Here is a 14,904-nt window from a genome sequence, read left to right as displayed (position 1 = left end):
CCCCCAATCCCTCCCAGCATCAGAGTCTTTTCCAATGAGTCAACTCTTCGCATGAGGTGGCCAAAGTACTGGAGTTTCAGCTTTAGCATCATTCCTTCCAAAGAAATCCCAGGGCTTATCTCCTTCAGAATGGACTGGTTGGATCTTCTTGCAGCCCAAGGGACTCTCAAGAGTCTTCTCCAACACCACAGTTCAAAAGCATCAGTTCTTTGGTTCTCAGCCTTCTTCACAGTCCAACTCTCGCATCCATACATGACCACTGGAAAAACCATAGCCTTGACTAGACGGACCTTTGTTGGCAAAGTAATGTCTCTGCTTTTCAATATGCTATCTAGGTTGGTCATAACTTTTCTTCCAAGGAGTAAGCATCTTTTAATTTCATGGCTGCAGTCACCATCTGCATTGATTTTGGAGCCCAAAAAAATAAAGTCTGACACTGTTTCCATTGTTTCCTCATCTATTTCCCATGAAGTGATGGGACCAGATGCCATGATCTTCGTTTTCTGAATGTTGAGCTTTAAGCCAACTTTTTCACTGTCTTTCACTTGCATCAATAGGCTTTTTATTGAATTAAGGGATACCAATTTTTTTCCCACCTAGCTCAGTCTAGATAATATAAGAAATTTCTTCCTTTATATTATTAAGAATATTGTAACATTTAAAATCATGCATGCTTTCTAAAACACTTATTAAGAACTTATACTAGGTACTGGGGATACAGAGAAAAAAATCCTTGCCTTTGGGAGAAAATGTTAGAGTATCTTATACAAAGGAAATTTTTCTTTTCTAACTGATTGCTCTAAGTGCTCTGATTGCTCCCTTTTGTGGCTGTGGTTTTTGAAGAATGTAATCCAACAAGGTTTCATGCTTTGTGGAATTCAACTTTATGTTCAGTTGATTTAAGGGAAAATCTCAGAGAAGAAAGCTGTGAGTATTTATTGGTTCAAGAATCATGAAAAGAATACATTTACTACCCACTGGCTTATTTGAATCTGATTAAACTCTTAAATGATTGTCTCAATTTAATGAATTTTAAACTTATACTTGATAATTTTGAGTTGAATGCATCAGCCAGTCATCTAATAGTGATTTCCTGAATTATTTTCACTTCTTCCTCTATGGACTTACCAGCTATCTAACGGGGTGTAATTAACACTAAGGTACCCAAATCATTGCTGAATTTTTCTTTGAAAGAAAAGCAAGAAAATCTATAATATTGTTTATTAAATGTGCTGGGCACAATGGTAAGTTTATCATTTCATCTAACTCATATGACAAAGTTTTGAAGTGGATACTATTTTAGTGATCTTGTGAGAGACAAGATTGAGTTTCAGAGTGAAGTGACTTGCCCAGGGTCACATGATTAGAGCCAAGATTATGATTAAGGCTGCTTTTCCCAAAGCTGTATTCTTATTTATTATCCTACACTACTCCCAAGTCATACTTGTTAAACTGATTTACTGTTCATAAAAGCATCATGGTTTCAACAATAGGTTAATTTAATGAAGGATATATAAGTTACTGTTCCAGTTTTCTTTAGTCAGGAGAGTAAGCATTTTGGATTAATTTGGACCTGTAAAAATTTTTTTTAAGCTATTATGTAAGAGGAAATCTCCAAACCATGAGTTAGAACCTTTCATTCCTCCTGTTTACAATTTCTGATTTTAAATAGTCCTCAGTAGAAATACACTGAACACAAAGTTCAGCTTTCTATTTTCAGTTTTCTGACTTTTCCCCTGAATCTGGATCTGTCAGCAGAGGAACCTTTCATCTGCTTATTTCACCTGGTATAATTTCAAGTCTATTCAGGGTAATTGTTGCTGAAAAACCAAAATGTAGAAATAGTCTACATTTCTAAAACCAAAATGTGGTAACAGTCCTTTTATATTAGATACTGAAATAAGTAAATAAGTTACCATGTATTTTTTTTCTCTTTTCAGTGTTAAAAAGCTTATTCTGTTCTAATAAACCATTTTGATTTTTCTTATTTTCCAGACCATAGTCTTGAGTTTACTTATGAGGTCAATTGGAAATAAGAACACCATTTTATTGGGTCTGGGATTTCAAATATTACAACTGGCATGGTATGGCTTCGGTTCAGAACCTTGGTATGTACAAATCTTTTAATTTTCTTAATTGTGGTGTTTGCCTTGTTCTTATTTTTCACCTTTTTTGGGGTATAACTGACAAATTTTTTATATTTCTTAAATTGCTTCTCAAATAAGGATTAGACTTTAATCTGTCTTTTGGTATGCTCTTTTTTTTCCCCCCTCAAAATGTATATAAACAGATTTCTCACTTGTGTATTCTTTAGTGGCTTGAGGACAGTGGAGTGACATTTTATATCTAAGCAATAGATTGGGTTTTTTTTTAATGAGATTACTGAGTTTTTCAGTCCCCAGTGAGCATTTAGTCCAGTTTAATTTGTTAGGAAGTAACATGTAATCCCAGAGCAGCAAGGTTAGGAAAGAAAAAGTGGAGTAATACCACTTTTTTGATCATTACTGATGGCAAACCAGAAATCCAGTTGTTCTGGTTCTGGCTTCATGCCTGGAAGGCTCTCTGCTTTTCTTGCCAGTTTGGTTTCCTGCAGGGAGGTGATGGTCGTGGTGCTGCTGCGGTCAGGCTGCCCATGTACACTTCTGTGCTCAGATACGACAGGCCTGATTTCCATAGTGTTTGCAGTAGTGTTTCCTTCAACTGAACACATCATCTGTTTGGGCGTGGATATGAGTAAGCACCCAAGAGTGTGTTCTGATGGACGTTGTAGTTTTCAGTCTAGCTTGTAAAAGAGATGCTCACAACTTAGTGAAAACATTTCTTTTTTAAACATCAAGCCAGAAGCACATTGAGATCAAATTAGTGCTTTTTTTTTCACACTGAATCACAAATCTCTGGGAACCTTGCCATAAGTTACAAGCAAACATTTGGAAACATTTAATGTTTCACTCTGTGTACTATACAGGATTCCAACATTCTCCACCCACCCCCAGTCCTGCAGAAATAATACCCAACACACTTTACCGTTTAGATGTGATATGTGATATCCCAACTCTACATTAATACCCACAGCATTCTTGTGAATAAGCGACTGTATTTTTGCTTTCTAGAAGCGTAAATAGGGTTAGACTTTTAAGTGACTTGCCCAGAGTCAGAGGAAAGAAGAGCTAGATCTCCTTTCTCCTGTACCACAGCTGTTTCTCAGTAAGAGTTACTTGATTTTAAATATGTATTTACACACAGGTACAGTGGAGAATAACAACAATGTGCTATTTTTGTCTTGCTGCTGTTGACTGCAGGATGATGTGGGCTGCTGGGGCAGTGGCCGCCATGTCTAGTATTACCTTTCCGGCTGTCAGTGCACTGGTTTCACGAACCGCTGATGCTGATCAACAAGGTGGGTTGATAGGAACCAATGATAATTACTTTAAAATACAGGATATTCTAATTCTCTTCTCTTTCCTAAGTACTGAAGCATATGCATATCTTCAGAGTAGAGAGTTTTAAATTGCTTCATTGTACTAAGTACTCTATTGTGGTCTATATGGGAGAATCCAAAAAAGAGTGGATGTATGTATATGTATAACTGACTCACTTTGCTATACAACTGAAACACTGTAAATCAACTGCAGTCCAATAAAATTTAAAAATAAGTTGCTTTCATTGTAAAGAGGAAAAGCAGATTCTAGGATATTATCCTTAGGTGGATATCCTTGTCTCTCAATGTGAATATGTGGCCCTATCTGTTTTAGTGATGAAGGTTGACAACCTTATTTCACTAACAGTTATTACACATTTGCTGTCATGTGTTAGATGTCTCAGGGGCACATACACTGATGAAGTGAAGTGAAATTGCTCTGTCATGTCACTCTGTAACCCCATGGACTGTAGCCTGCAAGGCTCCTCCATCCATGGGATTCTCCAGGCAAGAATCCTGGAGTGGGCTGCCATCTCCTTATCCATACCCTTTCATTAATATTGTATGTTTGTTATCTAAAGAACATAAAGAACTTATTTTTATTGTCTTATGTTTTTGTGGCAGGAACTCTTTAATTCTTAAAATTCTAATAGATGAGGAATAATTCTTTGAAAAGCTTGTTTATGTCAAAAGGAAAAAAAGGGGGCATTACAAAAGAGTAGCAGAAGTCACTTGGCTAATAAATAAGGAAAGGACCCTGGCCAAATCAAGTTGCTTTTTAAATTTAGGAGATCCCAGAGATAAAACAAAAATCAGACTATAAAAGGGGGCTTAGGGACTTATCTGGTGGTCCAGTGGTTAAGAATTAACCTTGCAGTGTAGGGGATGCAGGTTAAATCCCTGGTCAGGGAACTAAGATCCCACATGCCACAGAGCAACCAAGCCTGCATGCCACAACTAAGACCCAAGGTTGCCAAATAAATAAGTCTTTTTTTAAAAGGAGGGAGAGTGCTATATTTGACCAAGTGAGATCTTAAGGAGCTGCTTGGGGACAGGTTTTTTAGTATCTGTGCTTATGATGCTTATGAACCAATGCCTGATTTTGAGCCAGATTTTTTTTTAGGGAAATAAATAATTCTGCTCACTTGTTTCTAAATTAGACCTATATCTCAGTATACCTGAGCTTACATTTGTATCAAGACAGCTCACTGTACTTTGTAGAGCTTATAGCGTCAAAGTAATCTTGATGCCACTGCAGTAAGTTGCCAGTGTCTGTTAAAAGCTTTGGCTTTAGAATAAGTGATTCCAGGTCTTATACAGTAGGAACTAAGTGGTACACTAATTTGTTTAAACAATTCAGGTGTCGTTCAAGGAATGATAACAGGAATTCGAGGATTATGCAATGGTCTGGGACCAGCTCTTTATGGATTTATTTTCTACATATTCCATGTGGAACTTAAAGAACTGCCAATGACAGGAACAGACTTGGGAACAAACACAAGCCCACAGCACCACTTTGAACAGGTAATTATAAGAAGTCCATTCGTTTGGCTGGACTGAAAGATATTTTGTGGTCATTTTATAAAAGCATTTGAGATTCTTAGATTGAATAAAAACACTTAAAACCAAAGCCCAAGGGACCATATCCTTCTATACACACATTTCTTTATAAAACTGGCTGTGTATTCCTTTCTTCCCTGGATAATTTTATTATTATATATTAATTTCTAGTTTGTCTTACTGTACCTAGTGGCATAGGTAACGGCCATTTGTGTAAACTATTTGTCTTTCATGTAAGGCTTCTGGAATGTTTGAGTGCCCTGTATCAGACCTGCCTTTCTATAGAAGTCAGTTAGGTGCTGGTAAACATCTTTGTTCACTAAAGTTCCCTCCTTAAAACTGAAATATTAACTGTGAAACATATTATCATTTTAGCCAATACAAACAACTCACTAGTTTCTGTGTATTTAGCAGAGTTCTACATTCCTCTTCTAACCAGCTAAGACTGCTTTTAAATAAAAAAGCATGCTTGCTTGTGGGCTCTACACAAGCCCACAGGTAGGTAAAACTGGCAGTGCAGGTTTTTGCTTAGGATGAATGTAATTTGGGACTAAAACACAAGTCTGTTTGATTCTTCTCATAGTAACAGCATTATCTGTTTTTCTCACTTTCAGTCACTAAAGAATATAACCACCTTTTAAAGAAAATGGTCAGTCATTCTGCTACAGCAGTTAATATTATATATTACTTGATTTCACTTTTGACATGTCCCTGTTTTCTTCTTAAACTAAAAATAAAGTGAAAGTTCATAGACTGTGTTCATATCCTATGCTCTAAGTGACAATATATTTTTGCATGTGTTGTTTTTAAAAAAAATTGGGGCTATTTCTTGGGTCAGCAATAGTGTTTCTTTTCCCTTTGAAAACTTTTTTTTTTCCTAACTGTGGCTTTAATGAAGAAGAATCATTGCCTTATAATTCACAGCCATCAGTTATTCTAAAAGATAAGCAATTTCTTATGAGCAAAGAAGTCTGTGCAAAGATCTTAATTATCTTTTTCTTCCTCAGAATTCCATCATCCCTGGCCCCCCCTTCCTCTTTGGAGCCTGTTCAGTACTGCTGGCTCTGCTTGTTGCCTTGTTTATTCCAGAACATACCAATTTAAGCTTACGGTCCAGCAGTTGGAGAAAGCACTGTGGTAGTCACAGCCATCCTCACAGTACACAAGCGCCAGGAGAGGCCAAAGAACCTTTACTCCAGGACACAAACGTGTGACAACCGAAATCAGGAAGACTTTTCTATCAGTACCCAGGTCTTAGTTTTCACCTGTAGTTCTGGATGTACATTCCATTTCCATCCACAATGTACTTTTAATAAGATTGTCTTAAGAAATGTATCTGCATGAACTGCGTGGGAACTAAAGAAAAGAAAAAGAACCGGACAGTTTTCCAAAGATGTTACAATTTCTTTTGAAAAGAAATCGTTTATTAGCACCAGTTTCTTGCCACTAAGCTGTTTATTATACATCCTTTAATTAAAATTTAAAACTATATATGTAACTTCTTTAGATACTAGCAATGTCTCTGCTACCATTTCCTTCAGGTGTTGAGCTTTAACTCTATTTATGCTGACTCAACAGTGAGACAGAGTAGGTAGTATAGTGTGGACCTGTTCATTTTACCATGGTAAAATCCTGAGTCAGATTTTAATATTGTAAAATCTTGGGTCAAATAATTCAAAGCCTTAATGCAGATGCACTAAAGAAATGGTAAATGTTTGCATTTAAAAAACAAAATTCTTAAGAAAACTATACTAAATCTGAATCATGTTTCAAGCTTGTTTTTAGTAATTTTATTTTAAACATTATTCACTACTGTTTTTGAAATGAGAAAAGATCAGCCATTTAGAATTTAAATTGGGGTGTCTGGAAATCTAAATGCTGGCTCGAATTTGTTTCCCAGCTACTTATACCACTATCTTTTAATGTTTGCATAATCATAAGGACCTCAACACTTGAATACATAATCTAAAAATTATATAGTAAAGCTGGTAGCCTTGAAAAATGTCAATGTGATATCTATATGTAGATAAATATATATAGTGGCCTTTCAGGACTGTCACAGTAACACTTTATTTACAGAGCTAATGTTTGTCCTAAATTTTCAGGACCCTAGAAGAGAGCTTTATACAATTACTGATGTGAATTTCTCTATAGTGTATATTTTTGTGTCCAGTTATATTATTTAAAAAAGTGTTACTTTGTAAAAATTGTACATAAAGTACTGTATAGTTTACACTGTTTTCATCTTGTGTGTGGTTATTGCTTAATGCTTTTTAAACTTGGAACATTCACTATGGTTAAATAAGGTCTTAAAAGAAATGTAAATATTCTGTTAATAAAATTAAATATTTTAATGATTTTTTTTTAAAGAAAGTCTTGATCTGTGATTCCCTTATAAGGCCTGTTTTGGCTTTGTTACTGTACTTTTACAGTAACACTATCTTCTCCCTTTGAATCCATTTCATTTCCCTCAATACTGTTGTTATAGGAAGCAAAGCAATGAAAACTTAGTCCACAAATTAACTGAAAATAATTTTCTAAGCACAGGTGCAGGTGTTATAGGTCGGTCCTATTTCTGTTTTTATACACATTTAAGTATGTCATATTCCCAAAATATTAATACTTTATTAAAACAAAGCTCAGTTTACAGAAATACATTAAATGCAGTATTTTGATTATTAACACATGTACAATTGTACACAGCAGAACAATTTCAAATAAAAGTTTAAGAGGTAGAGAAAATAATTAGCACACTCAGAAGTCTGTACTTAATACCAGAAAGTCTTTACGAAGTTGACATCAAAATGATCTCTATCCTAGCTGTTGTATCCTTATGTCATATATCCTATCCAAACCCTTGTCACAACGTTTTATATTACACAGTATTTACAATGTAGAGTCCAATATTGCCAAGAAGTTGCTTTCCAAATTAGTGTTTTCAAGTTACTGTAACTGAGTATTCTTACTAATATAGTATATCTAAATGACACACACCAAAAAACTGTATAAAAACTAATAATGGTTACTAAGCTTTTTTTTTTTTTTTTTTACAATAGATCCCTATTTTAAGACAGTTTGCAATTCCCAGCAGTTTCAAAGTGTGAAAAGACTCAATATTGTGGCTTCACAAAAGAATTAGCAAAGATTCTCTATTTTACTATGGAGGCTAATAACATTGGTGGGTTGTCAATATCCTGAAATGTCTCTTTGCCTCATCTGTGTAATAACATTCTTGAAAATATTTTGAAAAAGTATCACAAGAGCATTAACACTCTATAAACAAAAAATGCTTTAAAGGTTTCTTAAGAGAATGCTACTCTACTGGATGGCTGTTAAGAAAACAAAATGGAGCCCTGTGATTGTGATAAGTTTTTTTTAAATCACCTCATTTTTTCCAAGGAACAAATTCTTACTTGAAACTTTTAATTATAGGGAAGAAAAGAAAGCTGTCACTTCTAAAACCTTGCCTACTTTACTAAGCCAACATGAAAATGAACCTATTTTGATATTATAAAAATTAATATTCATTATGCTCTTGTAAATATTTTGTGTAAGTACTAATTTTTAAAACAATATTCCACTAATACAGATTTAAGCGAATAACAAAACTTCAAATGAAAGAGAACAACTGGATGACTACAGGCTTCCAGGAAGTATTAAAATCCTATTAACTGGCTCAAATGACTTAAAGCACTTTGTACCTAATCTGGTCATGTAATTAGACTGTCCAAAATTGTTTGTATAATATATTAAAATTATAGACTTACTCAAAAGATAATTTAAAGGGTTCAAGGAAAATATTTACTTGCTATGAAGAATTTCATTCATTTAAGGTAATTTCAGGATTTTTCCCTTTAAATATCATCAATAATATATTTCAAGAGATAATCATTTTCCTTCATAATTCTCAGGTGGCAAATTTAAAATTTTATTGTACTAATGAAAATGATAAAGTGAACTGATAGCATTCTTTGGCTTCATTAAAATATTAATATGTCTGAGCAGGTTTTAATGAACTAAGATACTCATGATCAGGCTCTCCCTTACAAGGATCAATTCTTTCCTTAGAAATTCTCAGAAGTTCTAAGGATTAGTTTAATAAAATTCATATTATTCTATAAAACACCACATTCCAAACTAAAAAGTGTCATTTGTTCAGAATCTTCACCAATTTCCAAGTACAGATTTGCTCCTCTGAACTGCATAAATGATGGCAGTAAAGGATCCAATCTAGTACAGCAGTAACTCAAGTAAACCCTGAAACCTGCGTGTTCAGAATTTGAGCTATATGCTGTTACCATATTTTTAAGCCATGTCAATTTCTAAAATTTCAAAAAAAAAAAACAGACGACACTAGGATTAACTGTTCTGTAGCTGCCCGGGAAAGTAAGCTGAAGATGCAGAAGGGAGCACTGTGGGTTTTGAAGATGTCTGTAATGCTCCTAAAGTGCCATCTTTCTGATGGTCTGCAAATGAGGACAAAAAAATTATTTGTATTTATGTTAGTCCTTATATAATACACTTAATTAAACCACAGTATACAATCCACACTACTTCAGAAATGTCTTCTCACCTGGATTATTAAATAGATTTTGGCTGAGTCCACGCAAAGGAATGCTATCTTCCCTTTTCTTCAGATACATGGATTCCAGTCCTAAATTTTCACCACTTGAAAGGAAAACAGTAATTATGAACTTAATTTAACAAAGTCTTATTTTCTCTACAGTAAGGTCTGAATGTTTATATACAAATAAATATATCACAATATAACTAACATTCATAGCTTTGTTCAAACCAAATCATGCTTTTCAGTGGATTCTTAAGCAAATAATTTATCCATAAGCCAAAGTATACATCTTCTCAGTAAAAAAATTAAGATTTTCCTTTGACCAAAAGCCCCTCAAAATTTTGTGGTGCTTCAAAGTGGTCATTATTAACTGTTAATACTCACTACACTAATAAATTCTGGTCAGATGAATAAAAACATGAAATCTTGAAAAAAACAAAGGAGGGGGTATTCTGTAGTTGTACTTTCCCTCTTTCAACCACTATATTCCTTCCTTTTAAATCTGTCCACTGTTAACATTTTCTCTAATAGTACACTTGTAAGAAGTTAAAAGATCTCGTAAAGCAATGACATTTTATCTTTAAAATTAAATGATGGTCTTTTCTCAATTTTCAGAAAAAAATGGGTGAATAGGTGTTGTTTCAATTTTAATATTTTTCTTTAACCTTTGCCACTTATTACTAGCAGACTACAAATAAATTCTAAACAACTCAAAACAGCACAACAGTCCTAATTTTATAGACACGTGATTATATTGACTTTGTACCACAAATATCATTTTTTTCTGTTAAGTAAAATTGTTCTTGGTGTATATGATAAAGTTAAACATAAACATCATGGTGTTCTATTAATTCCAGGTATTCTGGCACTTTAACAACTATGAGCTTCAGTACAGCAAACATGAACATTTCAGGACCTGAAAGAATTCTCACCTTTTTAAAAAATGCAGGCTCACAAACATTAACTATTATAATACTCATCTTGGTGCTAATTTTAGAGGAGCCAATGAATAAAGGCCAGAGACCTGGAATAAGAAGCCTCTTGGAGCCATGTCAGTAATTTAGTTTGCAACATATTGGGGATGGTGATGGCTCAAGATAATGAGTACCAGCAGACAAACCTTAAAGCAATTAAATTTTAAGTAAATAAACATAATGGTAAGAAAACAGTATTACAAACATAAATACTAATCAGACAAATTTGCATCTATAAATTGTTTACTTTAGCCACAACTCACTGATTCAACAAACTTCACTATGCAAAACCACCTTAACTAAAAAATAGGCAAGGAATCTGAGTAGGCAAAATTGGCATTAAAGCTTATTTATGTTAGCTTGGCTAGGGCGCAACCTCAAAAGCCTTTTCACTCTTATTTACCACAGAATTTTAATTCTCAGAGTACACTGGAAGCAATTACTTGGACAAACAAAGAGCTTCCAAAGGTAGACATAGCCATATAGGAAAATAAAAAAAAACCCGCCAACTCTGATGAATTAAAGATTTCTATCTAATTGCCCAAGAATATCTGAAAGGGTATTCTTCAGTTATGTAGGGAAATCCCTTTTAAAAAATTAAATTTTACTGCTGCTGCTGCTAAGTCGCTTCAGTCGTGTCCGACTCTTTGCGACCCCACAGACGGTAGCCCATCAGGCTCCCCCGTCCCTGGGATTCTCCAGGCAAGAACACTGGAGTGGGTTGCCATTTCCTTCTCCAATGCATCAAAGTGAAAAGTGAAAGTGAAGTCGCTCAGTCGTGTCCGACTCTTAGCGACCCCATGGACCGCAGCCTACCAGGCTCCTCCGTCCATAGTTTTAAAAAAATGAGAAACCACTTTCTTACAGATTAAAGTGACTAACTTAATCCCACTGCTCAGCAACTTAACACATCACATAAATAAGTGGTCATCACAGCTTTCAAACACTGTTAAAAACTCCTTAAGATGACTCTCAGAATTACAAACATTAAATTTTATGTCAAGAACTTACTTTTCCTTATCAGTTGAGCAGGGCATACTAATAGTTGTTCCTGACTGAACATCTCCTAGTGATGGATTTGGTTTTGTAAACTGCAAGTTAAACTGAACCTGTGAAGAGGGAAAACATCATATAACTGATTAGTAAGAACTGAGACTAAACAGGAGTAACCGAGACAGTTCTATATACAGATAGGTGGCTAAATTTTTTCTCTAATAAATCTAGACCACAGAAGTTCAACCTATATTTTATAACACAAGCACATTTTATTGAGAAGGTTTAATTTTAAAATCCTATTTCTCCTTACCCAAAAGTTCCCATCATATAAGCAAGAGTAATAGCACAAATTATTTATTTTGAAATGAAAACATGAACATTATACATTTAAGTATAATACATTATACACTGCTTTAATGTTAAAAGTAACCAAGAACCACAATGATGCATTTATTTACCACATGCATTCTGAAAATTCCCTTTCAAGAATTTAAACTCTTATCATATTGAAGAATTCTAAATGAGTGCTAGGAATCTAAACTTTGAAATAATCAAAAACAATCCAAGAATCTATACAAAAGTCCAAAATAAAATATCAAGCATATGGGATGTAGTAGCTTATTTAAAATAATAATGACTATGACTGAGGGGGTTTCATACCAAAAATATACATATGGGCTTTAAGTTATGGAAATCCATAAACGTAAGTCACCATACTAATAAATCAAAAAAAAAAGTTATGATGACTTGAATCCAAAAAAAAGGCATAAGGAGATAAACACCTATTTTTTGTTAAAAATCATAATAAAATATAGATACTAGCTTAATAGGAAAAAATTATAAATCAGAAAGGTATATGCTGCTTTCCTCAGCTATCAAGGCTTAACATTCTAAAGATAACAATTCTCCCTATATTAATCTACACATTTAACAAGATCACAAAAAATACAAGTACAGGACTTTTAAAAAGTGAAGTAAGGTGATTCGCATAGTCCTTATAGAAAACATGCAAGAGGGAAGAAAATTTTAAAAGAGCCTAACATCTTTATACATAATATAGTTTCCAGACACCAATGATAAATAATTAGAAAACTGGACAAAATAAACAAAAGAATGGTCCCTAAAACTAGCCAACAGGTAGTGCAGGACTGTGATCTCTGAGAGAAGCTGTGATCCATACGACTGACCCAGCTTTCTAATCAGAGGCACTTCCTGCCTCACTACAGTACAGACAAAGAAGGTACTGCTAAATGGAGAAGATCATCAGTTTACGGAGGATGAGGTAGGTACCTGGAAGCTGCAAGGCAGAATTCCGATGAAAAGTGAGGTATAAAGAGAACAAGCGCCAGAAATCAACACGTGAATCCCCTTGAGTCTTTTCTGAGTACTAGGCACATGCATGGGGCTGCCCATGTGGTTCAGTGGTAAAGATGGTGAAGTGGTAAAGGCGGTTTGCCTGCCAATGTGGGAAATGGAAGAGCCCCGGGTTCAATCCCTGGGTCAGGAAGATCCCCTGGAGGAGTAAATGGCAACTCACTCCAGGATTCTTGTGTGGAAAATCCCATGGACAGAGGAGCCTAGTGGGCTACAGTCCATGGGGGTCACAAGGAGTCGAACATGACTGAGCACATACGCACAGCACAGGTACACGATAGAGTAAAACTCCACAATGCTGCGCAAATAAACACAGCAGAGCTTTTAGCTGAACATCTTCCAAGATTCAAAATCATGAAGATAAAGTGGACACTCTTGGTGATCATTTAGGACATTCAGTGGGGAGCATTTGTAAGAGGGCTGAACTATCCCTTGAGTGAAAGCTACTGCAAATGCATCCGAGGCACAATTCTAAGCAAATGCATCAACTCAAGGTTCACAGAAATTCAGTAAGATAAAATTATTGCTCCACTTTACAAATGGAGCAACTGAAGCAGGACAACTAGATATTTTTGTTTGTTACTGGCTTGCCCAACTTCATACTGATAAGAGGCAAGATTTAAACTCCAAAATCTGATTCCATATTTTAACCATTATAATTGAGCAGTATATGCATTCAATTTACAAATAAATATTCAATTAGAGATTCAAGTTCAAAGTGTACTGTTAGTATTAGGGCTGTTTGGTTGCTTTCGTGAGGGATGCATACCAAAAGACTATGGAGGCCAATAATATAGGAAACACTAGAAGTCTGGCTTTGATATTTAAGAACAGGATTGTTATCATAATTCCTCCAATTCCAGAAGAGCTATAAGAAAGGTAATCTTATTATAAGTCATATTTAGTCCTACCAACTAAACAATTATCTGCAGTAGTTCTCATCTTCATTTTGAACATTATATATATATTGCTGGAAAGCTGTTTAAAAGCAATTTTGAATTTAATTATAATCCTCAAGAAAAAACTGATACCAATATGTAAGCGCACTTGAGCATACTGATATTTATGAAAAAACAACAGTATTCATTTGATTACATGTATATAATTTTCAATAAGCAATACAAGAAAAGCCAATTAAATGCATCTAAATACTCTTTACATAATAATATTCTACATATAAAAACTCAGGCTTAATTCTCGATTCACTGAGAATTCTCAATAGTTCCAAATAATAATAAGGCTATTTAATAAGACTATTGTAAAAAAATATCAATAACCTCAGATATGCAGATGACACCACCCTTATGGCAGAGAGTGAAGAGGAACTCAAAAGCCTCTTGATGAAAGTAAAAGTGGAGAGTGAAAAAGTTGGCTTAAAGCTCAACATTCAGAAAACGAAGATCATGGCATCCAGTCCCATCACTTCATGGAAAATAGATGGGGAAACAGTGCAAACAGTGTCAGACTTTATTTTTTTGGGCTCCAAAATCACTGCAGATGGTGACTGCAGCCATGAAATTAAAAGAGGCTTACTCCTTGGAAGGAAAGTTATGACCAACCTAGACAGTACAATCAAAAGCAGAGACATCACTTTGCCAACAAAGGTCCATCTAGTCAAGGCTATGGTTTTTCCTGTGGTCGTGTATGGATGTGAGAGTTGGACTGTCAAGAAGGCTGAGCGCCGAAGAATTGATGCTTTTGAACTGTGGTGTTGGAGAAGACTCTTGAGAGTCCCTTGGACTGCAAGGAGATCCAACCAGTCCATTCTGAAGGAGATCAGCCCTGGGATTTCTTTGGAAGGAATGATTCTAAAGCTGAAACTCCAGTACTTTGGCCACCTCATGTGAAGAGTTGACTGATTGGAAAAGACTCTGATGCTGGGAGGGATTGGGGGCAAGAGGAGAAGGGGATGATAGAGGATGAGATGGCTGGATGGCATCACTGACTCGATGCTGTGAGTCTGAGTGAACTCCGGGAGTTGGTGATGGACAGGGAGGCCTGGCGTGCTGCAATTC

At 35.1% G+C, this 14,904-nt stretch overlaps 2 protein-coding genes across 3 annotated transcripts in view; one reads left to right on the top strand and one right to left on the bottom strand.

The window, feature by feature from the left end:
- The window catches only part of HIAT1 (hippocampus abundant transcript 1), a 52,105-nt gene extending 44,887 nt beyond the window's left edge, over positions 1–7,218 (top strand). The window contains exons 10-13 of the mRNA XM_010831035.1: positions 1,996–2,108; positions 3,300–3,397; positions 4,779–4,942; positions 5,986–7,218. Coding sequence (XP_010829337.1) covers positions 1,996–2,108; positions 3,300–3,397; positions 4,779–4,942; positions 5,986–6,192 — 582 coding nt within the window. The 3' untranslated portion in view covers positions 6,193–7,218. The remainder of the gene's footprint in view (positions 1–1,995; positions 2,109–3,299; positions 3,398–4,778; positions 4,943–5,985) is intronic.
- Positions 7,219–7,587: 369 nt separating this feature from the next.
- Positions 7,588–14,904, bottom strand: part of SASS6 (spindle assembly 6 homolog (C. elegans)) — a 39,973-nt gene continuing 32,656 nt past the window's right edge. For both annotated transcript variants that reach the window (XM_010830994.1, XM_010830995.1), the window contains 3 exons: positions 11,531–11,628; positions 9,552–9,646; positions 7,588–9,444 (listed from right to left, as the gene is read on the bottom strand). In XM_010830994.1, coding sequence (XP_010829296.1) covers positions 9,338–9,444; positions 9,552–9,646; positions 11,531–11,628 — 300 coding nt within the window. In that variant the 3' untranslated portion in view covers positions 7,588–9,337. The remainder of the gene's footprint in view (positions 9,445–9,551; positions 9,647–11,530; positions 11,629–14,904) is intronic.

The sequence above is a fragment of the Bison bison genome, unplaced genomic scaffold (genome assembly GCF_000754665.1).
Source record: "Bison bison bison isolate TAMUID 2011002044 unplaced genomic scaffold, Bison_UMD1.0 scf7180017864519, whole genome shotgun sequence".
NCBI lineage: Eukaryota > Metazoa > Chordata > Mammalia > Artiodactyla > Bovidae > Bison > Bison bison.
Note: the sequence above shows the minus strand (reverse complement) of the source record. Positions and strands in the feature narration are given on the sequence as shown.